Below are 26959 nucleotides of genomic sequence, written 5' to 3'. Positions count from 1 at the left end.
ACACAGCCATTGCTTATTCAGAGACATCACATTTAAAAGACTATGTATTAACAAGGATAAAGTACTTGCGCTTCTTTTCCAGGAAAGCTTCCAAGACAGAAAAAAGCCTCTGTATTATTGAAGAATTTAGTCTCTTTGTTATTTCTAGAGCCTTTTGTTTAAGGAAAAAAAAAGTACATACGCTAAACCAAAAGGCTGTGCTAATGAGCACCATACACAAATCGCTGGTAGTGCTGTAGTGCTGTGTGACGCAGAAAAGCAGCACAGCAATGTGCACACGAAGTCTTGACAGGGGCTGGGTTTTATTGTCTATCCTTAGCAGTTCAATAGTGTTCTTAAATACAGAGATAAAATTAATATTCCTCTTTTAGTGACAGATTGGACAATAAAAGGGGAGACAGGCTGACTTCCTTCACTCGGTGTGCACTCCAGCACGGTGTCTGACCAAGCCTTTATGTTATGACAGTTGGACCGGTGCGGCCGGTTCTTTCATGAAGCTGTGAAAGTTTCAGTGCGATAGAAATGAGAGGTGCCAACATGACCTGCAGAAAGGAAAGAGATGGCTCAGAACCGCGGAGCGGCACGCGCAGCCTACGCACGTCACGTCCACCCTTCCCTCGCAGGTGCCTGGTGTCAGCCTGGGACACCCAAAGCTCAGCACTGCTGGTGGCCGATTCAGGTGCACAACGTGAGCTGCGGGACCAGCGAGAGGAACGGCACAGTGAGGGATGCAGTGTTACAACTGCGTGCAGGCTTGGAGAGAAAACCTGAGCACAACTGCAGTGCTGCTGCTGCGCCCCTCATTGTGCCGTACTCCAAACTCTGTCGCACCATCGGCACAGGACAGTTAAATCGTAAGGTTAGTTCGTGCCTCTCAGAACATGGGGTTTTTTTTCGTCTTTTTGTCAATAATGGCACAGTAAGTTTTGCAAAAAGAGCTCAAAGGCTGTTTGCTGGGGAATATAAAATGAGGATTCTTTTCCTCCTGTGCCTACAAGAGAGGTCAACAGCATTTTTACATGATGCTGTAAAGAACACATATTAAACTTAGTACAGCACAGGTCAGTGTCATCTTATATACAACTGCATCCTTTTAGCCCCATTTATTTGTTTTAAACAAGTATTTCCCAAATTCGGAGTAGGAATGAGCTCATTTTATCCCTAGTGATGCAACATTTCAACTAGAAGGTGAGTCCAGGACTGAAGCAGTGTCCTCCCACACCTGCAACCAGCCACAGATGTAACATAATCAAACAGGAAAACTAATGTGCGATTGCAGGAGCAGCTGTGAGGGATTCTGAATAAGTAACACTTGTTCCACGCAGAGCTTTTCTTTTTTTAATAAACCTATTTATACTGGGATTAAAGATACCAAAGCCCTTGCTTCCAGAATACCTCCACTTAGCTCTAAGCAAAGCAGTGCTAAGCAAAGATTTAAGTTTTTTAGGAAGGCTGGGAGCCAGCAGTGCCATGCCTAGGACGCAATGCTTACCTGTGGGTCTTCATGGATCTTCTGAGCATCTTTCTCATAGCTGTCAATGTACAGCCGCACGGTTGCTCCAGCACTGCCAGTACCGCTTAGTCTGAATATGATGCGGGAGCCGTCAGAGAAGATGAGCCGCAAGCCCTGGTAAGAGAGCAGGGGAGGAGAAGAGCCTCTCAGCTACGCACCTCTTGGAGACCCAAGGTATTTTCCATGAGACCCAGCGTGGCTACGCCTGACCTGCGTGATCCCTGAGCTCCTCCTCTTTAGGGAGCCACAGAAGACTCCTTTGTTATCCTCTCCCCACTCCCGGAGGAGCTAGTGTCCCTCCTAACCCACTCTGGAGAACTTGCTGGAGCTCCTGAACACAAAGCGCATTGCTGCCCTAAGGTCCCTCGCCCCAGCACTTGCTTGGAAACAAGAGCCAGGGACTGATTCTGTGCCAGACACAGCATTACCAACCCACTGCTCTTCCACAAAAACACGACATAAAGAAAATGCTCCTGTCATCCCACAGGCCAGACAATCATTCCTGCAAGATCTCTCCATTATTCCTTCCCACTTACTATCGATTCCACATTATGCTGTCAAACCCATCATCTACAGGATATTTTTATTTCAATAATCTCTGGTGACAGGTTACTCATCTCACATGTATTTAATACCCTGTGACTTCTGGAGCCTGGAACTCAATCCCCGTTACAGCCGCTCTCCACTGCTGCCTGCCCTCTTAGGGACAAGCACCTGAGGAGTGCATCAGCCCAGGGACAAACGCATCTAGGGAGGATTTGCTTGCAGCAACCTGGGGGTCTAGTGCTAGGGACAAGACGACACCTGAACGGGAGGGTTTGTGCCTTGTGCTCCAGTGGGGTTTCAACCCTTCATTCAGCACAACCTGTTGCTCGTCTGCTGACCCATCGTCCAGACGATCCCCCCTCAACTCAGCTCCTTCACTCCTTCCCCTCTGGGGTGGCTGTAGGGAAGCTCTGCTCCCCCTCCAGGCCCTGCTGGGGCTGGAGCAGCCTCCAGACCCTTCCCTCTCCAAGGCAGCAATTTCCCCTCATGCAGGGCAGGATCCCACCAGCAAACCCAGGGCAGAAAAAATTTTCCAAGGGACAAATGCAACTTTTCACTTTAAAGCAGGTGTAAATGCAAGGGACAAGGATCAAGCCCAAAATACCCAGCACAACACCCCTCTGAGGTCACGCTCAGCCCAGGCGAGGCTATGCCCACCTGGTTTCTGGAGACGCTTCCATCCACAGGATCGTTGTACTCAAAATTATCAGCCTTCTCAACCGTGTAGACTTTGTCACCACATGATAACTGCTTCCCCACAAAGGAGCGGTCAAACATCACAGTCTCCAAATCCTTCATCATTTTGTTAGCTGCATCTGCATCCACCTCTTCATAGTCGTATCTACAACCAGTCACCACAAAACAAAGATTAGGAAGTGGAGGCTGTAATGAGTAGCAGTGTTTTGTGATGCCCTTGTTTAAACACTGCGGGCTGCTCCATGTATGTTATCTACTCCCTTACTGGAGGAGAGGACAGGAAGAAAAGAGAGGAGAAACTGCGTGCAGCAACATAGCTACGATCCAATACAAATCTGTGGGATACACCGCAACATATCCCAGACATTCGGCGTCAGGAGAGATGAAAGCGCAAATTGTGCTGTCTTGCGCTAGGCATATCGAAGACAGAGGGCTAGACTCCAACAATGCTGACTGCAAAGAATTTATTCTAATTCTGCTGATAGGATCTCGACAGGTTCCTCACGATAACAATTCTGCCTGAACATCCTCGTGTGCGTCCCCACAGCAAAATGCAGGTGTGATTGCAGCACATGATAACATACCAGTGCCAGCTTTGATCTCATTAACCCGGGTAAGAGAGGCAGCAGAGAGCGGCTGAAGCACACATCAGGATCCGAGACTTTGTACTCCGATTGCCAGTGTGATTTGCGCCGCTTTTATTTGCCCAGCTGGCTAGATGGAGCACGCACAGGCTTGCTAACCTGCCTACCACTGCGCTTAGCTTGCTACGCAGACATTCCTCTGGTGCTAAAAGACTGCCTATTTATTCTAGGCTTTGGCATTTTTTCCACAGGTTTAAATGCCTCAGATGTATGCTGGCTAGGGGCAGGGGTAGGAAAAGGCAAGTTCTTTCATTTGGCAATTTGAGACAGAATTTTCACATAGGTCTTCCAAGCTGAAAGATTTCTGCCTAATGCTTTCACTCCAGATGGCGTTCCTACCTCTGCTTATGTGCAGGTTGGTTCTCACTCCTTCCCTTTTCATCTCCCATGTCTACTGCAGCTTAAATTAGAGTATTTTGAGACTGGACAGAAACTCAGCCAGGTAAATAACAGCCTAGGGGCTAGGCATCCATTCAGTAAGACATTGCCATCACTGAAGATACTACAAATTAACCTGTGATTTGTGGTCTCAAGAAACATACTGTTCCAATGGCAAAAGAGACTCTCGCAAGAAAAAAGTCTCCATTAAAAGAAAAAAAAAGATACTTTGCAGATATAAAAGGTACAGCCTTGGCAGACTTTGATACTTACTAGAATTATGTTTAGAATAGCAAATCCTAAACTGGACATCGTGAAAGGTTAAGGTGAATACCCGCTGTTTCATTTAACCCAGATACGTTGCATACTGCAGCAAACTGCTCAGGGAGTTTTAAATTACTGCAGCACCACAGAAAGAGCAAGTGTAACGAGGCAGGACCAGCGCTGCGGTAGTACATGCTGGTGCCATCAGCGCTTGGGGCTCTGACCTTGGAGGGTCCTATACAGCACAGAGGTACATGTGAGGCATCAGGAGCGCCTTTCCCACCTGGTGAAGAAGTTCCGGCCATATTTCTGCCAGTGATCCTTCATGATGTCCTCCACGCTCTGCTTGCGGGTGGCTAATATGGACAGCCAAGCCAGGACAGCCCACAGTCCGTCCTTCTCACGGATGTGGTCAGAGCCTGCAGAGAGCCACAGCAGAAACACATTTCCCACCTCCTTTCATGCCAGAGTCTGTGCTACGGCCCTACCTTGTCTCCTCTCCTCCCTCCAACTGGCAGCCGTACAAACTCACAAATGGAAGGCATTTCATGAGCTCGATCCCTGCTGTATTGTTAAAACGGTTCAAGATATCATCTGCTTTTAGCTATAGCCCAAATAAAACATTCGGCCCCTTTTAACACACACACACTCATTGTTCACAGATCCTTAATTCTGTTCCCGAGGAAGTAATAGGGAATGCACAGTAAAAAGGTCGTTAAAAAAAAAAAAAGGGCAAATGCAAAGGAACAGCTCAGGAAGGACTAACATCAACCTCTTCAAGCAGCTGTCGCATACCGTTCGCCAAATCAGCATACTCTGATCAGCACATATTCTGGCTGAGCACCAAGAAAAATGTCAGCCCTCGCGGAGGAAGCCAAACCCTAACGACTCTGAAATTACCCCACAGTGGAGAGAAGAGCAGCCTGTCGGACAGCACCAGCCACCGGGGCCGGCAAACAGCAGTGCAAGGAGAGACTTCACTCGCGTGCGGAAACCAGAAGAGAGCCTCGTGCCTGCTCTCACTCCCACACGCCAGGCACTGAAAGGCTGGAAAAGACCCTGTTTTGGCTAGAAGAGGATTCCTCCAAAGCAAGCATTGCACAGAGAGTAGCGGGCCGTCAGAGGCCAGCCCAGCCTTGCCCTGGGAGCACACTGGACAGGGGCGGCACAGCACCGAGGCCCTCGGGAAACCCGAGAGGGTATTGCAACTTAGACAGCACCCTGAACACCTAAATTAAACGAGGGCTCAAATGGCAGCCCAGAATACATCCAACCCCGTGCTTCTGGCTTGCGAGTTCGGCGCTGTGCCCCACAGATGCACAACTTCTGAGTTTTATCCTTTGAGCTCTGGAAAACCTCCAAACAGGTACTAATGAAATCCCAAGGAGCCAGGGTATGCCTGCTAATGCAGAGAGCGCTCCAGAGCTGCCATTTTACCCTCTCAAGAATTGCCAGAGTGGGCAATCGTCTGGGGAAAAAGGCTGGGGGCTGGGGCATGGGTTACGTGGCGCTTTACACAAATCCCACTATTGTGGCCGCAGCGATAAATTATCCTCACGGTCCTTTACAGCAGAGAGAGCTGTACAGAGGTGATGGAGAGGAATGCTAAATGAACAGAAGTCCCATGTGATGTATCAACTTATTGCTGGAATAAAATACCCAAGAAAGCAAGCAGGAATTCTGTCATGTCGCATTACTCTAATTGCTCCTGGACTCCAGTCCCACTGGGTCACAGTTTGTTTCAATTTTTACTGGGTCTATTTGGCTGCTCCTTCACCTCTCTCCCCTTCAGCACTCACAGTCTGTCCGGCTCCAAACAACTTCTCATTAACTTACTATCAAACAACCTTCCTCGCCCCTTTTCAATCCTTAAAGTGCACTTGCCGGATGGACAAACCCCCTTTGCACTGCAGGAGGTGTCCAACACTCCTGGGCCCTTTCTTAATCTGTCCCCCCCCAAAACTGCTTCAGTCCCTGGCCACTCAGACGTGATGCTGCATGGCCAAAATCTCAAATCTCTCTCTCAGCCCCTGCTGCAAATGGAATCAGTCACTTTTCTTTGTAATGTAGAGTCACTTACCTACTGGGGGATGGAGAGAAACTATGAGCTCATTGCTCATACAATAAAAGATGGAAACAATTTTAGAGAGCTGCTCATTAGAGACCATCTCCTATCAGCAGCTCCATGAATCATTTGCTGCTTCTTGTTTTTATTTATTTACTGAAATGCCGGTGCCCTCTCATTAGCCAAAGTCCAGAACATAAAATTAACGCATGCTGAAATCATTCAGGGCAAAACTCCAAAATCTTTCTTTACTCAGGATTTACTTCAAGATTTCTTTACAGAGATACCACATTTTCTGAAATTCCCTTTTCCTTCCAACCTGAGGCCAAATCCCGTGTATCAGAATAGCATTTGATTGTGAAAATATTGCCACTGAAGACTGCTCCAGCCCCACAGCAAACTACTTTCAACCAGAGTCTGTGATGCCATTTCCTCAGCTACAGAAAATCTGGGGTAATCCTTTCGTGTCAAGTTGTGCACCCCAGTTCCACAAAGCACTTAATTTCAGGCATTTGGGGATTTAAGGCCATCCCTGCTCTGTGAGACACCCACGCACGGGCTAAAAAGTTTTTCTGAAATATGGGGTGGTGGAATTAAAACACACAAGCTTTGAGCCTGAAATCATCCACCCTAAATTCCCTCAAGACCCTGTGCCTTGCATATCCTACCAGCTGCCCCCAGTCTTCAGAGGTCGTTAGAGAATAGGAAAAACAAGATCTCGGGGAGAATTCAGACCAGATAAAACGCAGCCTTTGTGCATGAATTAGGTGCTGACCTCCTGCATGCAGGGAAGGTCCCATTTCCACAGTCAGGACAGTAAAACCATGTGGTAGATGCCACGGGAGAACTCAGAAACTGCTGAGGCCTCCTGGGAACACTGCACGTTTTGAACACGCCGCTCCGATGCAGAGCAAAATCTGCTCGCTTTAACTTCCCTGCACAAATAATAGTTTTGTGTCACGTGCACACCCCTAGTAAATTCCTTAAGATGTTCACTTTGTTTCTCAGTAACTTAATAACTTGCTTAGACTGTTCAAAGGCAAGTGTTAATTTAAACTTTATAAATCATACCTTGTTTTTAGAACAGGAAAATGAGGGCCCTATTAAGCTCAGAGATTTAATAGTGACCTGAAACCTTCCCTAATAAAACTGCATGCTCCAAACCATATTTCTTTCCAGAAATGAAAACATTTAGAAGGTTTTCCTGGCCACCAAGAGTTGAAAAATACATTTAACACTGCACTTAATCCCCATAGACTCAATGACCAGGCTAGTAAAGAGGCCCTTAAACTTCCTGCATATCTACATATGCCTTCCTAAATAACTGGAAGGAGAACTAGCTCTTGCCTGACAAAACTTTCAGCATTGTGTTCGTTTCCACCAGTGATTCTTGCAAGCTTTTTTAAATTTTATTATTTTAGAAGCATTAACAACTGCACACGAAAGATAAATCCCAAGCTACTCAGCACAATAAAGAACTAAGGGGAGGAATAATACCATCATTGGTGAAATCAGGAACGCTGACTTACCAGTACCAAAACTTTCCTCTCCACACAGAGACAGTTTGTTTGCATCCATCAAGTTTCCAAAGAACTTCCAGCCAGTTGGAGTTTCATACAAAGCAATCTTTGTAGCATGGGCCACCCTTCAAAGGTAAGAAGGCTAAGTCACATCACGGCTGGACTCTTAGCACTCCCATGTGAAATACTGCAGTAGGAGCTTCAGTTGCTACCACGCATCTCTTTTGGGGTAACACTGAAGGCAGGTCATGCCACTGTTTTGGTTTTTTACAACGAACAATTCTTTGTGCAGCAATCCTCTATTTTATCCCGGTGTAACATTTGGGAAATGGGTGGGATGCGCAACTAAAGAATAAATATAAACACACTGCTCTTCTAAAGCAATTTTAAGTTGTAGATCTCAAAGCATTTAACAAAGAAAGTATTACTATAAAATTAAAACAAAACAAAAAAAAAGGGTGGGGAGGATCATTTGTTTGGGCTTATCTGTAGAGAAAAGAAAGAGCCAAGAGCAGAGCCCAGCTCTGCCATGTCTGCAAACAGGATTTAATTCATTAAACTTCACTGCCTCCCCTGGCAGCCAGCCCACAGCAGCCCTGGCACTGCGTCACCCTTCGGGCGGACCATGCACTCACTCCCCACTATAGACATGTGTTAAACCACTAAAAAAGGGACAGTCCCTCTCCTTGGCAGGGCTCCCCTCCCCTCTCCCACCACACACAGACATAGATGCTACCTGTCAAGAGCCCCACTGGTGGGCATGCTCCGGGCAAAGCCACGGACTCCAGTCTGCTGGAAATAAGGGATACTGAAAATATTGGCAGCGATGACGGCGACAGAGTCGGAGGGGTTCACAAAGAAGCCGTGTTTCCCAAGAATCATGTTGCGATCCTAGTGAAGACAAGAGAGAAACAGCTCTCATCCCCGCTTAGCGCAAAAAGGCTGCAGTGGCAGAAGTTGTTCTACTTGGCAGGCGCAGCCTATAAACCCAACAACTCACAGAGATTTCTGACTGCACTGAAATAAATACAGAGTTTTGAAAAAGTTAAATAGCAACACCTGTCTAGTATTTCGCCTTCCTGCTGATTTTTCACAGCCTTTAAAGCTACTTAAATACAGTTTGGACTTCATTATTAACACAGTAGCCAACTAGTGCCATGGTGGCAAACTGCAGCAAGTGGTTCACTTCTATTCGCAATTACAGAAGGGAGAGAGGGAGAAAAAAGCTCTTCGCCTTCGCCCTCCTCTGCTTAAAAGCAGCTGAGCGGTCACTCCCCCACAACTGACTAGAGGGCAAAAAGGTGAATACAGAACAGCCCATTTACCCCATCTCCATCAAAGGCAGCTCCAAAGTCATACTCTCCTGTCTTCATGGTCTGGACCAGGTCAGCAGCATAGGTTAAGTTGGGGTCGGGATGGTGGCCACCGAAGTCCTCTAGCGGGGTGCAGTTCACAGCTGAATTTGCTGGGGCTCCGAGCTCTTCACACAGGATCTTTTTTACATAAGGGCCCACAACTATCACAGCAAAACATGAAGAGGAAACGCGTCAGCCTCTGCCCTCAGGCAGCTCTGCACCAGCCACATAATCACTCAGGCCTCCGGTCTGCTCACTTTGGGTCAGTTTATATGGTTTATGGTACTAAAGCACAAGCGCTCACATCAAAAGCCCCAGGCAGCACATAGGTGCGCTTAAGCCTGATCCATCCAGGCACACAAGCTCTTGCCAAAGTGAGCTTTTCAGCTAAGGGGCTGTCCCACTAAATAAGTGAAACCACTCATGGGTTTAGAAGTGAGGATGAGCCTATGCCAGGGGCTCAGTGTGTGAGCCAGGACCCCACTGTGAAGGGCTTATGCCCCAAGTGCTCCAAGGTATTAGTATGACAGCCCCACGTAACAGAACAAAACGCACGTGTGATTCACAGACATCCAGCAGTACAATAGGATTTACTGCTCTCAAACACTAATAATGTAGACAATAAAAAATAAGTGAGCATTGGAATGAGAATGGCCTGGAGACAAGAGAAACAAGATGCTAAGAAAGCTAAGGTGCTCCTGAAAACGTCTACTGAAAGAGACTCACAAGCTTGGCATATATGTTAAATTATATAAAACAGTCCAATGGTCCCATTTTTGTACTTAAATATCTATGGACAGACCTTTCCCTAACCACTGTGACCTGCACAGGACATCGACTGATGCAAAGTCTGCCAGGGCAGCTCGGATCACAGCATCAGCATCACAGCATCTCTCAGGTGTGGACTGACGTGCGTGAGCCATACAGCAGCCCCCCCCGAACCCCAAACATTTCCCAAGTCCAAACATTTGACAAAAGAAAACAATGTAAAGCCATAAAAAGTTTGCCTGCAAAAAGAAAAATGCAACATGTTGCAAAACAAGAAACAAATTTGCAAATTATGGATATAAATACCAGAAAAAATTTTCTCTCTGATGTAGGTGGCAAAGCCCCGGGAACATCCGGTGCCCCGCAACCCTGCAAACCCAAGTCCACCCGTACCTCCGTGCATAGCATCTATCCGAATCTTGAGGTGGTTTTTCCCTGAAAGCAGTTCCTTTAATGCATTGAAGTCGAAGATGTTCCTCAGCATATTCGCATAAGCTTCTACTGAGTCCACAATTTCCACTGGAAAAAAAAGTAAACAGACACCAACTCTCAGAGTCTGAAATCTTTGCAGAAAAATGATTTTGCTACACGTGGCAGCATGCTGACGGTCCTTAGTGCAACGGGCCAGGGCTCAGCATAAAGTCTTTAAACATCCCATAGAATGATTTCATAAAGACAATAATAATGGTCCTATATTAAGAATGTAATTACAGGCTGTCACTGCTAATTGGGTTACAGACCAAACGGACCAATAAAATCCTTAAGACAATCACTGTTGCCAGCTACGGCTCCCTGGACTTCTTTGGAGAGGGCTCAGTCCCACTCCGCTTACCTGGAGAGTGGGATTAAAGGAAAAGGGGGGAAAAAAAAAAATAAAAACAGATCTCCAACTTCCATCAAAGTCAGTGGGAACTGTGCACCTAACAGTTTGAAAAAGTTGCACCTTTGCAGCTAACATATGAAGACAGAGCCATTGAAACCCCATTAACATAAAAATCCCACTGTATGGAAATGGGGACTGAGAGAAATAACAACTTTTATAATCTTTTGATGTAATTTTTTTTTTTTTAATTACAAGCACAGGTCACCAGGAGATGGTAAAAAATGGTTGCAGTAAGTGTTTTTCAAAAGTCTTTTTTTCATGTATTTTCATATTTTACTGCTAATTAACAAAAGTCACGTGTGAAATGTAATGGCTTTCCCCACTCACAGAGAGAGCTTTTATATGTGAAACCATGGAAAAAAATCAGTTACAAAGATTAAACACTAACACTATAATTTTTAATCAGGAAAATGCACTTTAACTGCAGAGTTGTCTGTTTTGCAAGTACATGTTAATGGTAGCCTTACAGACAAAATAGTCTCTGGTTTTAGTGAAGTTTGACGGACCAGATTTACCTACTGAAGTACAACCTCTTGTAGGACAGAAACAATGATACAATTAAAATAGCTAACACAAGGTAAGATGCAGGCCAAAAAAAAAAAAAAAAAAAAAAAAAGCCAGGATGCCAGGGTCACCAGGAGCGATGTCCTTGCTTGGATTATCCAAGAGGTGAGAAGGAGAGGTCAGAATGGCCACGTCTGTCCTTCAGAAACACCAAATGTCCTTGCCCGGTCATGGCAGGTCCACGCTAACTCCACCTGAAAGGAAACTTTCCAAGAGGAAGAAGAGTCGTTTACCTGTAAATGGTTTAAATTTGTTCTCCAAGTCAAACTGCTGTTTCCCAATGGTGGCCAGGTCCACCTGGAGATCTGGGCAGATTGCATACTCTTCAATTTTCTTGCTGATTTGGAAAATTTTGTCTGTGATACCTTCAGGAGCAGGACCTGCAAGATAAAATGGGCAAGGGGGAAGACGTTAAAGAACCAGACTGCAAGAGGAGCGTACTTCAGAAGTATAGCAAAAGATCTGGGGCTGGGAAACCTCCCTAGGAGAGGAATATCGGGGAACGAGGGGAGCAGATCAATGTCTTGCTCTGTTTAGGGAAACCCACTGCTCAGGGCACTGAATCCCTGTGATATTATGACAGTTAAATTAGGTTCCTCGGGGTCAACACAAGAAACGGCCAAACAGAAACAAAGCAAATCAAAACGAACCAAGCGACCTTACCTCCATTGGCAATATTGAATTTAATGCCAAAATCCCCATTGGGCCCACCGGGGTTGTGACTGGCTGTCAGAATGATGCCACCGATGGCTTTGATTTTCCTGATGATGCAGGACACCGCTGGGGTGGAGAGAATGCCGTTCTGCCCGATGACCAAGCGGCCAATCTGGAAATTAAAGAGCAAAACAAACTACTGTGAGTCCCAAATCCTAAAACCAGCAAAACTGCTAAACCCCCAAACACTGGTGACAGGTAAACCAGAGCCTCCAGGAGAGATGCTGCTTCTCTGCAAGCAAACAGCTTCTTCCTGGGAGGCTGCCGAAGCTCTCCGCTGCGTACAGTGAAGTTCAGCATCTGACCCTGCTCTGTTGTGCCTTTTTAGCATCTGCCTTCATGAATGCTGCAGCTCAACTGGACATGGCAGCTTGCACTGAAGAGCTGAGCTTTCCAGAGGCATCTAAACAACAACCAAAAAAAAAAACCAACCCCAAACCCTTTGGCTATGGTCTCGAACATCGCTTTCAAAAGACACAATGGGATTGAGAGAAGCCAAAACAAAACAAAACAAAACAATCGAACATCATCCCTGCTCCCGTGGAACCAGCTGCAGATTCTCTTACTTGCAGTGGGTAACACACCTCCTTCCCATAAATTCAGTAATATCACCAAGATTAAATCTAAACCAATGTGCTACGCAACACGAGGTAATCAGGATCCGGTTGCTGGAGTTCATGTAATAAAACAGAAGACAAATGTTTTTCTGGAAGAACATGCTCCTTACCATAGCCCCCAAATGAGGTGACAGAGATTTGAAAAAATACCAGACTACCCTCCATCAACAGAGGAGATTAGACCCTGTATGCAACTGAGAAAAGAGGAGGAATTTCATTCAAACACAATATAAACCAGAAAACAAAAGGCGATGTTCCCAGACTGAAGGTCCACGTTCAGTGCTAAGCCAAGGGCACTGGATGACTGCGATTCCTCTCCCGCGGCACTGCCTGGTGCTAAGCCCCGGCTTCGCTGCCGATCGGTTATTACATGCTACAGCTGTCACAGACCGGCACGGCAAGCGAGGCGCCGCTAAAAGAACTGCACTTCTAGCAAACGACGAGCATAAATGTGAAACAGCGGTTTAGAAACCCAAAGTGAATGCCCTTCTTTCAGCTGGCCATAGTAGCTAACATTACAGCCCTCACAGTGCCTACCTACCAGGCTGATCACACTAGTTTATTACGCCATACATTTAATTTGAAGTACTCCAACCTCCATGGCTTTTGCTTTTTTCCCCATTCTCAGTCCAAGCCAGCACACCTTGTCTCGTGTTTTATTCCAGCCTCCAAGTCTTGCTCCTTCAGTTTCACTGAGAGTTAATGCAGTCTCCAGGAAGCTCCTCTCTAAAACTTCATCTTTTGTTTCCCAGCTCCCCTTCCAGGGTCACGTCCAGCCACAACACCCCTCTGCATTGGTGCTCTGCCAGGCCTGGCATGCAGCTCAAGGGATGCTGCGGAGGACTGGCAAAACAAGGGAGTTTCTCTCCCAAACCACGCAGCAGCTGCAGGAGAGCTGGGTGAACACATCAAATCCCTTGTCCTTACCCAACTTCTCCTCCCTGCACACCTGAACTGCGGCTTTCGCATGTGCATTGCTGCTCCCGCAGCGAGGAAGGAAAAGAAGAAAAACTTGTCACCGTACAAGCTGCTCCGTGATTTGGGGTCCTCCTTGGCTTTCCGAGGTTTTCAGCTGTCGTTCCCCACCCAGCCAATGCTAAATCCTTTGTGGTAACCACTGGAAAAAGTTGCTCAGCGTAGCAGCGTGCTGAGCAATTTACACTTCATCTTTTTTAATTCTCTGGAATTTCTTATGAGAAAAATCTAAGGATGTAATGATGCAGAAATACCTTTCACAGAATGCTGAAAACAGACCTGTTCACAAACAGACCCACTTTGTGCGGCGATTTTGGGTTACAACGCTTCGAAGCAATCCAGGCAACACTTCCACCCTGGTTTTACTGAAAGCCCCACTAAGATGCACATCTTTCAAAGGAGACCTCCTGCGGCTCCCCTCCTCCCCCCAGTAACGCAGGCTGATGCTTTCACACCAAAAACATGTTTTCCAGACCAAGGAAGCTGGTGTCCACAGATCCATCGTGTCATCAGCACACCGTTCCAGTCCTCTTTCTGGAAAAGAGATGCACCACAAGATGCACCAATCCTATATACTGTGCCACAGTTACAGTCTCCAAATAGAGACACTTCTATTTATACGAGTCAGGTTAAGCGGATAAACTACCTTGGTCATTTCCTTTAACCAAATAATCATCATTTAAAACATGCAATGGGATGCTACCGACATAGCAAGGGTGCTTGGCACAATCTGGAAATCCTGCTGACCCCACATTTGTAGAGGTAACAGTACCTGTCTCTGCCACACACCGATGATGAGATTTTCACATACTCAAAACAAAATATGCAGGCCCTCCTCGTGGTTTTTTATATTTGAAAACATCCTTGGGACTCATCCCTTCTATTCTATACAGCAAGATGAGCACAATGCTGATAGTCACAGGTATTAGCCAGACTGTATAAAAACAATCAATGAAAAATATCAAAGCCAGCAGGGAAACCAGATTTTAGCCAGACATGGGCCACACTGCTGGAAAGAAATACATGAGAGAAGTCTCAGCTGGTGAAGATCAGTCTAATCTCACCTTTACCAGCAGAAAATCTGTCCTAGTGTCAAGCAGTCCAAGCAGCAGGCCTGGCTCTTTGTGCACATTTTCCTGCTCTTCTGCTCAGCCCATACACTGACTTAAGAGGAATACATTAATTTGCAATGACAAAGGATTTTTTTTTTTCCCCAAGATGGATATGTTGATTTAAAAAAAAAAAAAATAAGTTCAGTTCTCTCCCTCTATTCTTGCATTCACTACTAACTACCCTGTTGTGATCAGGTAAGTTTTTCTGTCAAACAAATTCCTAAGAGCCAGGTCTCTTAGCGCAAAGTTTGCTCTGCACTAAGAGATCCAGGACAGACAGCAGAGTCTTTTCTTCTTAAAAAGCAGAAGGAAACAAAGACGAAACCCCAGTGCCCAAGAGCCTTGCAGTGCACGAAACGTGCTCTGCTGCAAACAGACAAGCCCACTGCTCTGCTTCCAAAATACAGACTTCCAGCACAATTGGAGATCACTGTAAAGGTTGCCACTCACTTGCTCACTCTCATCTTATTTCAATTTTCAAAGGTTCCCAGAGTACTTATCACATAGCCACAACTTATACCTGTTGAGAAAGAAACAACCATGTTTTGCCTTTTCATTTGCTCAGCAGCTCACACCAATGCTGAAAGAGCTTCTGCCGAGCCGTCACTGAACAGCGAGCCACGGCTCTACCGCTTACTTCGCTTCTGAACAGTATCAGGGTTTTATGATCTGATGGAGAGACTATGAAATCCACAGGTGCCAACAGCTTGTGGCATGTCAAAACACAAAACGAGAACGCACAAAAACCAAGCAATATTTATTTTCTTTGCTGCATGTGTATTCCCACATACTTCTATCCAACTGCGTCACTTAAAAGTGAAAAAACAGTAATTTCTGTACTACCAAACTGATTTTCCATTAAAAAGTTAACTAGTAGCAGTTGAATAAAGTCTTTGGGGAAATTAAATCTCATAGTGACTAATTTATTATGGTTTTCTGCATTTATCAGCTACACAACTATAGGAATTTAGTCAATTAACATTTACCAACCCCATTGGCAGCAGCCATTTGGACTATCAGTTCCACTGCAGACTTATTAAGGTATCTCCCATCACCTCCAACTACCATAGAAGATCCTTGTCGATCTCTTAGGTCTATGGAAAAAAATATACTCTGGATAAAATTCTGCAAATAGTTCATCTTGGATTCAAAATAAAAGGTCTTCTTCCGTAATCCACTGGTTCCTGGTTTCTGATCATTGTAAGGAGCTGTTGGCATGGTCAACAGAGGCAGAGGAGCATCTTCCATGTTCTTTTTTCATACAAATGCATTTAAAAAGTAAATTATACAAAATACAAAAATCAATCTTGACACCAGCAATGGCCCATCTATTAGACAGAAGTTCAGTGAAGCTGTTGAGCACCCAAAAATAGCTCCTTGAACCTTGAGCTGAATGCGGTTTCTGTAACTGAAGACGTTTTCTCACACTTGTTGCAGAGGATCAATGTCACGGAGAATACACAATTCCACGCTGTCGTCCCTCACTGAAACGGCTGGGAAAAGGGGATTTTTGCCTTCTTTATCATCTTCTGTTCTCCACGGGCACAGCTCCTTGCCATTCTGTGCTATCACCCACCGGAGCCAAGCACCCTCAATCCATCCGGTCCTCCCTTAGGGCAGGGGCGACGGGGAGGTGGTGAGCAGCTCAGCCCTCTGCTCGGATGCACCAACGTGCTGCCCCGGCGCGGAGCCCAGCGTTTTCGCCAGCCAAGCAGATCTGCACGGCAGCACCAGGCCGCTGGCCGGGGCCGGCCGTCACGCCGCTCCCCGGGAGGTAAGCCTCCAGCAGGCATGGCAGCTCTCTGCTGGAGTTATTTTGCAAAGTCTGGCGAGTTAAAGGTCACTCTTAAAATGGAAGGCAACAGATCTGTTACCTACAGCTCGCTCATACAACTCCTGCTTTGACAACCTGACTTCTCCATGGGCTCCCTCTCAAACACAGGGACGTTACCCAGAACGAATAGTGGGTCAACCTTTGTTTGACTAAGAAAAATTCAGAGTAGCTAAAAAGCCACAAGAGCAATGGTTTCAACTGAATACCCACACAAGTCTCACCAAGGGCAGTATATGTACCCGGAGTCATAAAAAAACCACAAAAAACTATCAAGTGTTTTGGAAAACTGCATCTGATAAAGCTATTCATTTTGGAGCAGCTTGAACACATACAGAAGAGACTCGGATACCAAGAAACTTTTATGAGGCATCATCTTCCTGAACATGAGGTAACTTTGAATGCTAGATTGAAATCAGAGTCTCCTCCAAACCTCTTCAATAACATTCGGAGTCCTCTGTCCGAGCTGCTGGAAACAATTTATAGATATTACTGGAGCAATTAAAGAACATACACTTTGTAATGACTCGGTTTGTCCCATTATTAAAAAGCAGAGGGGAAAAAGGAGATGTGTTCACAGCTGAATTGTGACAATTTATGAAGGCACTCAGAGGACTGTTTCCTGAGGTGCTGATTCTGTCATTGCTCCAAAAACTGACAGATTTTCTTCCAAGGGGTAGAGAGATCCTGTTATACTCATCAGTACATTAAAATCGAGCTGGATTATACTGAGGGGAAACCTCATGACTGAAGGCAGAAAAACACCTTTGGAGACAAAGGCCCTGCCTGACCTTCGGCAAAGATATCAGCCAAGTCCTGCGAGGGAGCCGAGGAGTCAGGCGAGCTCTCGTGTCTACTCCCTAGGGAGGGGATTTAATTCCCAAGGAAGGGGAATTTAATTCAGGTTTGCTCTCAGAAAGCAAAGCTATTTCAGCCATCTGTGAGAACCCCGAAGGCTGCTACCCTACACAGCCGCCTACCCAGGCTGGCCCCAGGGGCAAGCGCTGGCTTAGACAAAAGCCGGGACGTTGCAGGCTGAACACACCGCACATGAACCGGGCTGCCTGATCCATCCAGAGCCTTCTTGTCTCAGTGCCTCAGAAGCAATTTACTTTGCATGGGCTCAGAATTTGATTCCTTAATTCCTCTCTTTTCCCCACCAAACCACGCTGAAGCACGTGTACTACAGAACTAGGACAACACATATTTTACACTAACAGTGAGATTTCCTGGGTTATGCAGCTAGAAACAATTGGTTTGTATTTTATACATCCATGGTATTTCAGCATCCTGCAGCTGAGATGCCCTTTATTTTCATGGAAAGGCACAGGTTTCCCTCTAGTGGCACAGAAAACAAAATCCAGCCCCCAAAATGAGCTACGGGGAGCCTCACACCAGACAGTCCCCTGGCAGGAAAAGGCCTAAGCAAGCTCTTTCGTGCTTATTCCCCGTGAGATAAACTTACTGCCCTGTGAAATGCCACGGCATTAAGTGACAGGAGGAGGACGCAGGCCACCTACCAGCTCCTGCGGCTGCACAGAGGAGACGCACACGGACTTACCGGCAGGGAAAAGGCCTATGCAGGGTTAGGAATTCGTGCGTGTAATTAAGTGCACGTGTATTGGACAGAGGAATCAAACTACATTAAGCTGGAGAGGAAGGTGTTGGTCATTAGTGCCATGCTTATGTACATAAAATGAAACACGTTCTATCAAACGGAATATAAAATAGTGCATATAAAGCATAGGGGCAAGAACGGCATATACACCAACCCCACCTTTGGGGTGCTCACCTGGTCCCAGGGTTTTCCTGCAACACGTGCATCACTATTTGGGATAAACTAAATCACCAGTAACTGGCCAACCAGGACTGGTACAGGGGTTGGTGATCACACGGCTGCCAGAAGATTCAGAGGTGAAAAAAGCTCTACAAAGGTGGATCCTGACCACCTCTAAGGACTGGAGCAGAGACTGGGGAAGGGTCATTTGACCTGTGATCTGGGAGGCTTTGCTTGGATGACTGTAGTCATTACAGATCACTTACAGGCTGGAAAGGAATTCAGCAGGTCACCTGCTCCCTCCCCAGAAGTGGTGCAGGATCAAATACACCTAGGGCATCGTCCAGAAAGTTGATATAACTTGTTCTTCAAATCTTTGTCTCCAGGTAAGCTGTGCCAGTGCATAATTAGCCTTGCAGTTAGAAGTGTTTTCCTACAATCTGCTGTACATCTTCCTTGCTGTGGTTTCAGTCCTCTTGAGCTGACACAGAAAACAAATTGATCATAATCCTCTTCCTGACGGCTTCTCACACATTAAAAAAATCCATTAGCATATAGATTTTTGAGTGCCCTCTCTTTGCTACAGTAAACAACCCCAATCTCCTTAACTGTTCCTTGTGGTCGTATTTCCTAGGTCTCTTATTCCTCATGGCAGTCAGAGGCTGGTGAGGGTGTTTCCCCCTCCAAACAGCCGATCTGCTGTAGGCAGGGACATTTGCTAGCTTAGGTCCCCTTTTACTGTCTTGCACTTCAGACATGCAAGAAGAGAGTTAAAACTATGAACTAACTGTTGACTTTGGTTAATGATAAAAAGACAGACAAGACCATTTTGAGAGGACTTAAACCTCAGTAAAACATTGCAGAGCATGCAGCTCCTCCCTTGGCTCAATACTGTCCGTCCCTGCCCCATCCCCTCTCCCACCGCGTGAGCTCTGCCATCTTCCCTCATCCCACCCACTCAGGGCTGCAGGCTGTCTGGAGCCTTCCCCAAGCCTGGGATCAGGCAGCTGGGCTCTCCCAACCTCCCACTCTGACACTAACCCATCCTCAGCACAGCCTTCCTCCGAGCTACATGTTATATTTTGACATTCAGGCAAGCAAAATAGTTGGGGGAGGGAAAACCCACTGTGCAAAAGCCAGACTGAACAGTAATTCTCTCTTCTCATCCCCTGCAAACACCCTTGGGTCAGACTTCTCCAGGGTCCAGGATGCCCTCTCCTCCGTGAGCAGCCCCTCTCCTCTCCTTTCAGCTTCTTCCCATTCCTCTGTCTCGCACTTGTCTCTCCCCATTCAGTGGGCGTTATCCTTATGCTCTTTTTCTGTGATTAGTCAAAAAGTTACACTGCATGAAGCCCCAGGGAACAACTGGAGTCAAATCAGGTATTTTGCACTTATTTTGTGACTCTCCTTCACAACAGAAATCACATTTCCCTAGCTCCTGCGCACATTTCCCTAGTCCCTGCACTGCTGCCTGCACGCTCACCGTAAGAGGGTGCCAAGAGCCCTGAACAACCCCGCTGTTCAGCTGCCAAAACCATGCACTTTCTGCCCGAGTACAACTCTGGTCCAGGCAGCCACTCCTGTGTGTGACATTTGGCAATGCCAAGACAAATGGAGCCCAAGTAAAATAAATAGACCAACTGCAAGCCTATTAGTCATACAAGGAGTGTTGCTCCAACTGCAAAACTCTTTGTTTCCATAAGAATTAATTAAAAACCTAGGTTTTGAAGTTGCTGTAGAGATTCCAGAGAGGCAAAATATCTGGCACCATCTCGACATACATGCAACCACATACATACGAATCACTCCAGAATTAAAAGACGTTGTTCTGTACCTACATTGCACCTGTGTTAAAATTAAGAGACAAGCTAGATGGGTGGCAGAGAAAGGGCTCTGCAGGGCTAGGGATGAAACCACCATCTGCAGGGCTGCCATAGATATTGTGATGGGCTCCAGGTTTGTCACACCGGGAGGGGCTGATCCTCCCTTTGCCAGGAGAGAAGTACACACCAGCAACCAAGATTGAGAAACCTTCTGTTCAAAGATCAGCTCTTCAAAGTACCCCCAAATCTGCATATTACCTTGGACTGCCCTGGTGTTTGCTGTCCTGCCCCTGCACTGGGGGACGGGAGAGGGATTCCAGCTGGTTTACCTCGAGCAGACCCAGGAATGCTCCGGGATTTCTGGCCCCAGCCTGCTGAGAGATAGCCCCTGTCCCTGGATCCTCTTAGAAACCAGCACCTGAACCCAAAAAATTACAAAATGCAGACAAGGTTGTGGAGCAGAGGGAGGGCACTGGCTGGCTCGGCCAGATGCTAGCATGAGGAAGAGACACATATCTGGTTAAACCTTGCAGGATCAGGGACAGAAGCTCTGGTCTGAGGTCTACAGGGCCAAGCTGCTGTCTGGTAGCAAGCCAGTAACCCACAGTATATATATGTGAAGGTGAGGTGGCTATACATAGCAGGGAATAGCGTGGATAGAAGGGGAGAAGGGGAGACATACACAAGTGTTTTCTCACGGACTTACTAGGATGTGCTAGAGAAGCTTCGTCTGTGGGCCCAGGGGTAAAAAGCGGCTGAAGTAGAGTCGCAGGAAAGAGGGCTGGAAGGGCTGTGGAGAGGTCACCTAGGCTCTGCCCTAGGCAGGGTCAACGCTACCCAAACCATTCTCATTAGAGGTTTTCCCAGACAGAGATTCAATGACCTCCCCAGGCAACACACTCCCTTCATTAGCCTTAAGCTTCCAAAATGCTTGCTAATGTCTAACCTAAACCTCCACTGTTGCAAGCTTAATTCCTTCCCTATCCCCAGCAGGCCAGAGAACAATTTATTACCTTCCTCCCTGCAGCATCATTGCAGTCGTCTCCAGACTGCCAGCCATGCTTCCCCATCTCTAGGCTAAGTTCATTCCTTCCTCACTGGCCCCATCTGCCCAACCTCAGGTCACTCCTGCTGGAGTCTCCCCCAAGCAGACTGCATCCTCTCTGAGGGGTGGTACCCCAGATCAGGACTTACATTCCTGGTGAGACTTTACTTCCTGGGTTTCACTTACAACAACCTTATTTAAAAATCTAGGAATGACGTTTGTTTTTCTGGATAACTGGATGATACTGCCAACAGTCTTTGTGGTCTGCTCATCAGATCTGCTGCTTAGTATGTTACTCTGCAACTTCTACTAGGATTATAAACGTACATATTACATTTGTATTTTATTACTTCTGCCTATGCATCCTTCTTTGCACTTCTTCTTACTGATATCCTATGTTATTTCTATTTATTTCTAAGATGTGTTCCAATTCATCATTTGAAACATGAATCAATATATTGGCTAGCTCAGAGAGAACCATGACAGGATGGCAAGGGCACACCATCGCGCATTTCTTGATCTTGGTGCAGCTCAGTCTTGGCATAAGACATAAGGGTAGCACCTATTCAGTCCAGCTCACCTATCCCAAACTTTGCCTTGACAAAAGACAAGGCATTAGACTCTGTCCTGCTGCCCTACCAGCACAGCCAGAGCCGGGACTTCTGGTTATATGGAGTCATTGTTCCAGGAGATTACAGTTAAACCCCTGTTAGTACGAATTTCAACTCTCGTCTGCTGGATTTGCAGAGATTAACTGCAAAGCACCTCAGCTCTTCCTTTGAGCTGGAGTTTCATTACTGTAGAGTTTAAAATTCCAAAAAGGCACTGAAACTGGACAACCTGACCACTGCCTTAATAATCTTCAATTGTAAACCGATATAAACCAATTAACTTTACAGGCAAAAAGAAGCTAAGCTAGTGTAAAAGCAGTCTCCAAGCTCTAAGAGCTGCTGCATGCATGGTTGTCTTCTAAAACCCACCGTAATCCGAAGCCAGGGCTTATCTGCATGGGAATGCTCATGGACACAATTGGTATCTAAATTCCTTACTTCAGATATCACATCTCAATTTCCCCTTCTGCTTCTGAGAAAAACAGTAACGTAAGAAAGACAGGAAATTGAGGTTTTTCTTAATGGCCTGTAGGATCTAGCATCACTGCATCTAATTCTGGTACACAGGGATTGCTTTTTGGAGTAACTTTCTTTATGATCACTTTAGTTTGATGTTTTTAATACCAGGAGCTTTTACTTAAAGGGAAGATCTGACCCTGAGGACTGAGGGAGTCTATTCTTCAGGATAACGATGCCAGTTGCTGAATGGATGAAGGTCTGTAAACCAACAAGGCTAAGGCTGGATGCACAGTGTTGTGTGGAGACAGGAACAAGAAGAAGAGACGTCGGTAACAGGTTTCTTAAAAACTAGGTAAGAAAAACAAGTGAGGCTGGCACAAGGGTAAGCAATAATGAACGCTTCCCATCAGTAGGCCCAAAGCAGATCACAGATGTGCCGGTCCCACTATGCCCCTTCCACAGCTGGGATGCTGAGGCCGGGAACGCGGGCACGCTCTAGCCGTGACCAGAACATGGCTCTCCAAGCCTGCACTGCACCGTACTGCTTATTACGGGCTCAGCGGCACCGTCAGAAAGGGAACTGGTCTGGAGGCTATGGCAAAAGAGCACACAAAAAGAGAGCAGAGCTACAAAAGTAGAGCAGTGGCAAACAAAGAGCTGCTGAGCAATGCAACAGAGTTTAAACACTTGGTTTCCCTGGGATAATTGAGTGGGGAAAAAGGTTAATAGCAGCCAAGCCAGGAAACCAAACTTTCTAGGGTAGAGAGCAGTATTTCTAATAAAAGCACTGTTTGTCCTGCAGCAGTAAAACAAAACCAGGCTAGTATTTAACATGCAAAGCACTGCCTGGCATTCAAAACACCTTCAAGCAATTTGCTTTAATGTAGTTACTTTGCAGCACTTTGAAATCTGTTTATGTAAGAAGGAACCAGAGGCACAGTAAATTTGTTGAATAGCAGGTGACAATGTTAGTGAATCAACCTGGTGCTAGCTACATGATCAGATCTAGATGTATAGCTTCGATTCCATAATTTTTGCATGCTTTTGACATAAAGCTGTTGTACAGCCACAATTCTACTCTGACAGGTGATGCTTCAACAGGAGCTTTTAAGCTTTTATTCACGTAATTAGAGAGTCAGACTCATTAACTATGTGGGAATAACAAGGAAACCTGGCACAACAGACCAAAACAAAGCAGGTAGGCTACACTGGATGCCAACTGAGAATGGCAAAACCAACAATCTCTATTTTAGTTTACTTATATAAATGCAAACTTATAAATAGGATAAACACTCCTTAATCACGCAACTACAAATTGAGTTGTTGCTAGTCAAATATAAGTCCTTAATCATATATTAACCATTCCAGATGGAGACAAAACTAAAATTCACTTTAGCATCCTTTCCTTTTACGTTGTAAAACTAACAATCATAAACTGTGGTCATCAGGTTTCTCCTGTGGCTCGAGAGGACCATTCAAGCAGATCTTAAAACCACATGATTTTAAAGTATTAATCCAAACACCTCTTAATCCCTAGGACCAGAAATACAGTTTTCCAACACTTGCTCTGGCACAGGTGGCTGGCTGGCTGACTGACTTTAGATGAGTGAATACAGCCTGGTATAACATACCTTGTCAATCAAGCAGTCAGAAGAGCTATGTTAGAAAAGACTGTAGCCCAAACTTACCTTCATTATATCTTTATTCCTTACTTCTTGTTTTCAGTTTTACCACATTCGTGCTATAACTGTATACCAGTCCCTCCTCACATGCACTGTAATAACCACTTCTCCACGGAGAAAACAGCACTGTCAGTTCAGGTGTCCAGACAGGGCAGTGCAGTCACCTCTGGAGTTTTCTCTACATTACTCAGTATTTCTCAGCGTGAGATTACAGAGTCTTTCTCCGAGACCTGGCCGCTGGAATCAGGAGACCCCCCAAGAGCCCAGCACTCAGACAAAACCACAGTCTCCAGGAACAAGTTACCATGTGTCCCCTGTTCTGCAGTACGCTTTCTTACCAGTTAACAGAAGTAGTCCACCCTTCTCTTTGAAGGGTAGGCGACTTCCAGTTGCTTCACATTTATTATGAAGAAACAGGATTTTCATGGGCTCTTACTCAACTACACTGTGGTAACTATCAGAGAACTAATACTTGCAATGACAGAGAAAAACCACGAAGCAAGCATCCCCTAACCATTCCAAAATAGGAAAGCAAGTACATAGAAATTTATTAAAAGCTAGCATTTTACATTTGCTAAAGAAACTTTCTATTTTTAGTCACCTCCTTTCTTGGGACCTGACGGTTTTGCCATTCTTGAGTTTGGCAATGCAATACTTGCACTGCCTTATACAGGCCGGTGCCACTCAAACTTAGCCAGCAATTGTAGATCAAGTTTTCCATGGCTCTGTATTCTGCAGGTCACTTCACTGCACCTCCTCCTGGTTACTTATTCAGGCTTTACGTGCTGCTCATTTATTAAAGAATTTGGGGGATATTTTGCTCTTCTCTTCAACGCTTCCTTATGAGGTCTTTTTCCTCCTCTTTTTTAAATGGCATATGTAGATCTACGATTTTGTGGCGCTTTTGACCTGCCAGTCCTCTTTGAATCTCTGGGGGGAAAAAATGGGGTAATTTCATGGCACTCTACAGCGCTCCGGCAAGTCTATACCACTGCCTCTGTTCTGCTACAACAAAGGTATAGAGAACCTGCGTCAGTAGATGACTGGTAATGCTGTAATATTGCCAAATTTTTGCTTGAAATAGTCTAGCATTTTGTCTCAGGCCATGGCCATTATCTTGTTTTATAAATTAATGATTCAGAACGAAGAGCTTTTAAAGTAAAACTTCTCACTTCATATACTAGCATCTTGGCTCTTAACCCACACATTCTTCCACCTGTTTTCTTCCCCTACCTCCCGTTTCCTTTCTTGCCTTTCCAGAACATTCTTCTGACGTTAGAGCCAATTCTGTCCTAGCACTTTGAATTCACGCGGACAAAATACTACAAGGCAAACGCCCAATAGCAAGTGCACCCCTTGGGACCTGCTTCTGCAACTCTGGCAGAAAGCTCAGCGCTGTAATGCTGCACATACACAAGCGTCTGCACGATCAGGGTGGAGGATTCGAGCAGTGACTGGCCCTCGACCCCCTCCCAAGAAGACACCTAATCAGGCCCTAGCGTGATCTACCGTCAGGCCCTTGCTCACTTCTGGAATTAAGCTGAGACACAGATGACAGAGAAGTCCTCAGTGTCTGGAAGGCTGCCACATCCCACCAGGCCCCGGGTGCACATCCAAAAACCTGTACAAACTAAGGCTTTATCCCAGGGAACAAGACTCCCAGTCTGTTTATTCATAGGGATTCAAGGTGCTGTCTGTACGTGCAGTCAGGCACGAATGCTGCACGTTTCAACCCCAACACCTTCTTAGAACAAGTAAATAAACCAGCGTCTGTTGCTTTTCCCGTCAGGGAAGGCTGCACTGTCCATCACTTCCACAGGTGCACAGGGCAAGGCCGGCGCTGCTAAGGGATGCTGGGTCACAGACTGAAAGTTGAACAGCTACCACAAATCACAAAAGACAAATTTCTACGTGGCTTAAAAAGAAACATTATTTGCTTCTTTATGCCATAAGAAGGCAGCGATGTCAAATTAACTTCATTTTTCCCTTAAGAAGCCAGACATTTAAAGGTACTGAGGCACCTGACTGCCACCGGGAAGCTGAAATAGGCAACTCTAAGGTTTTACCCTAACGTCCAACCCTAACCACCGAGCATCCTCTGCCCACTCTCTCCTTGTTGGCCTGTGAGGAAGAAAGTTCACTGCTGATGAGGAGGAGTCAGGTTTCCCAGCAGAAGGGGATGTTTTTCATTTGGAAAAGACCAAATGTAGGGAAAAGCCTCCCTTTGCAAATTCACCTTCTGTGCAGCTATCCCTACCAACACCACGTTCCCTGCTGGGCTTCTCTTGGGTTGACCAAATTACAGGCCCAAGACAAATGAACAAGGATGAAGTCTCCAGCAGCGAGACGCCGTCCAGCGTTGTGGAACGAAGCGTTGCTCCCCACCCGGCACACCTCACCACCAGCACCTGGTGCCACTGGTTTGTGTTGTTAGCTGGAAAAAGACAACTGTAGCCCAAAGCAAGAAAAAGCAGTAAGAGGAAAGCTGCGCTTCCTTCCCCGCCTCCGCACCTGCAGAAGTCTGATCGCTCCCGCACGTATCAAAGAGAGGTAAAACTACCAGGTAATGTTTACTGCGTGGAACACGAGCTGTCCCCACGCTGAGTGGATGTGTCATCCCCTGACTGACTTCCACCCGCGAAGCGCCCGCGGTTTCCTGCGGCCGCTGCCAGCTCGCAGCCGCCGCCGGCCCGGCCCGCTCCCCCCGCGGAGCCGGACCAGCCTCCGCCCCGGGGCGACACCGTTTTCCCGCCGAGAGGTGAAGGTGAACGTCAGGGAGCGCAGCCCCGCGTCCCCCGCCCGCGGCGCCGGGGCCCTACCCCGTTGGCGGCGGCGATGCGGACGATGAGCTGGATGGCGTCCCTCATGTAGAAGCGGCCGTCCCCCCCCACCACCAGCGTGGCCTCTTGGCGCTCGGCCGGCGGCACGGTGGCCAGGATGCTCTGGATGAAGTTCTCGGTGTAGTGGGCATTGCTCTGGAAGACCGTCACCCGCTTGCGCAGCCCGCTGGTACCGGGTTTCTGGTCGCCGTACGGCTTGGTCTTCACCGTCACGATCCGCACCATGGCTGGCCGCCGCTGCGAGTTCCGGGCGGCAGCGGCGAGGGGGGGGAGCCGC

The 26959-nt window shown here is 46.5% G+C and overlaps 1 protein-coding gene across 2 annotated transcripts; it reads right to left on the bottom strand.

The window, feature by feature from the left end:
• Window positions 1–283: 283 nt before the first annotated feature.
• PGM1 (phosphoglucomutase 1) lies at window positions 284–26959 on the bottom strand. Of its 2 annotated transcripts, none has more exons than XM_075508908.1 (11): window positions 26662–26959; window positions 11860–12022; window positions 11430–11576; window positions 10143–10268; window positions 8952–9142; window positions 8363–8517; window positions 7636–7751; window positions 4325–4460; window positions 2717–2900; window positions 1493–1627; window positions 284–542 (listed from the first exon to the last, which is right to left on the bottom strand). In XM_075508908.1, the coding sequence occupies exons 1-11, from the start codon at window positions 26905–26907 to the stop codon at window positions 453–455; spliced, it is 1689 nt and encodes a 562-aa protein (XP_075365023.1). In that variant the 5' UTR covers window positions 26908–26959; the 3' UTR covers window positions 284–452. The 2 variants fall into 2 exon arrangements, with proteins under 2 accessions (XP_075365023.1, XP_075365024.1); XM_075508909.1 differs by lacking the exon at window positions 26662–26959 and adding an exon at window positions 15605–15877.

The sequence above is a fragment of the Mycteria americana genome, chromosome 7 (genome assembly GCF_035582795.1).
Source record: "Mycteria americana isolate JAX WOST 10 ecotype Jacksonville Zoo and Gardens chromosome 7, USCA_MyAme_1.0, whole genome shotgun sequence".
Classification (NCBI taxonomy): domain Eukaryota; kingdom Metazoa; phylum Chordata; class Aves; order Ciconiiformes; family Ciconiidae; genus Mycteria; species Mycteria americana.
This window is presented reverse-complemented; position numbering and strand designations above follow the sequence as displayed.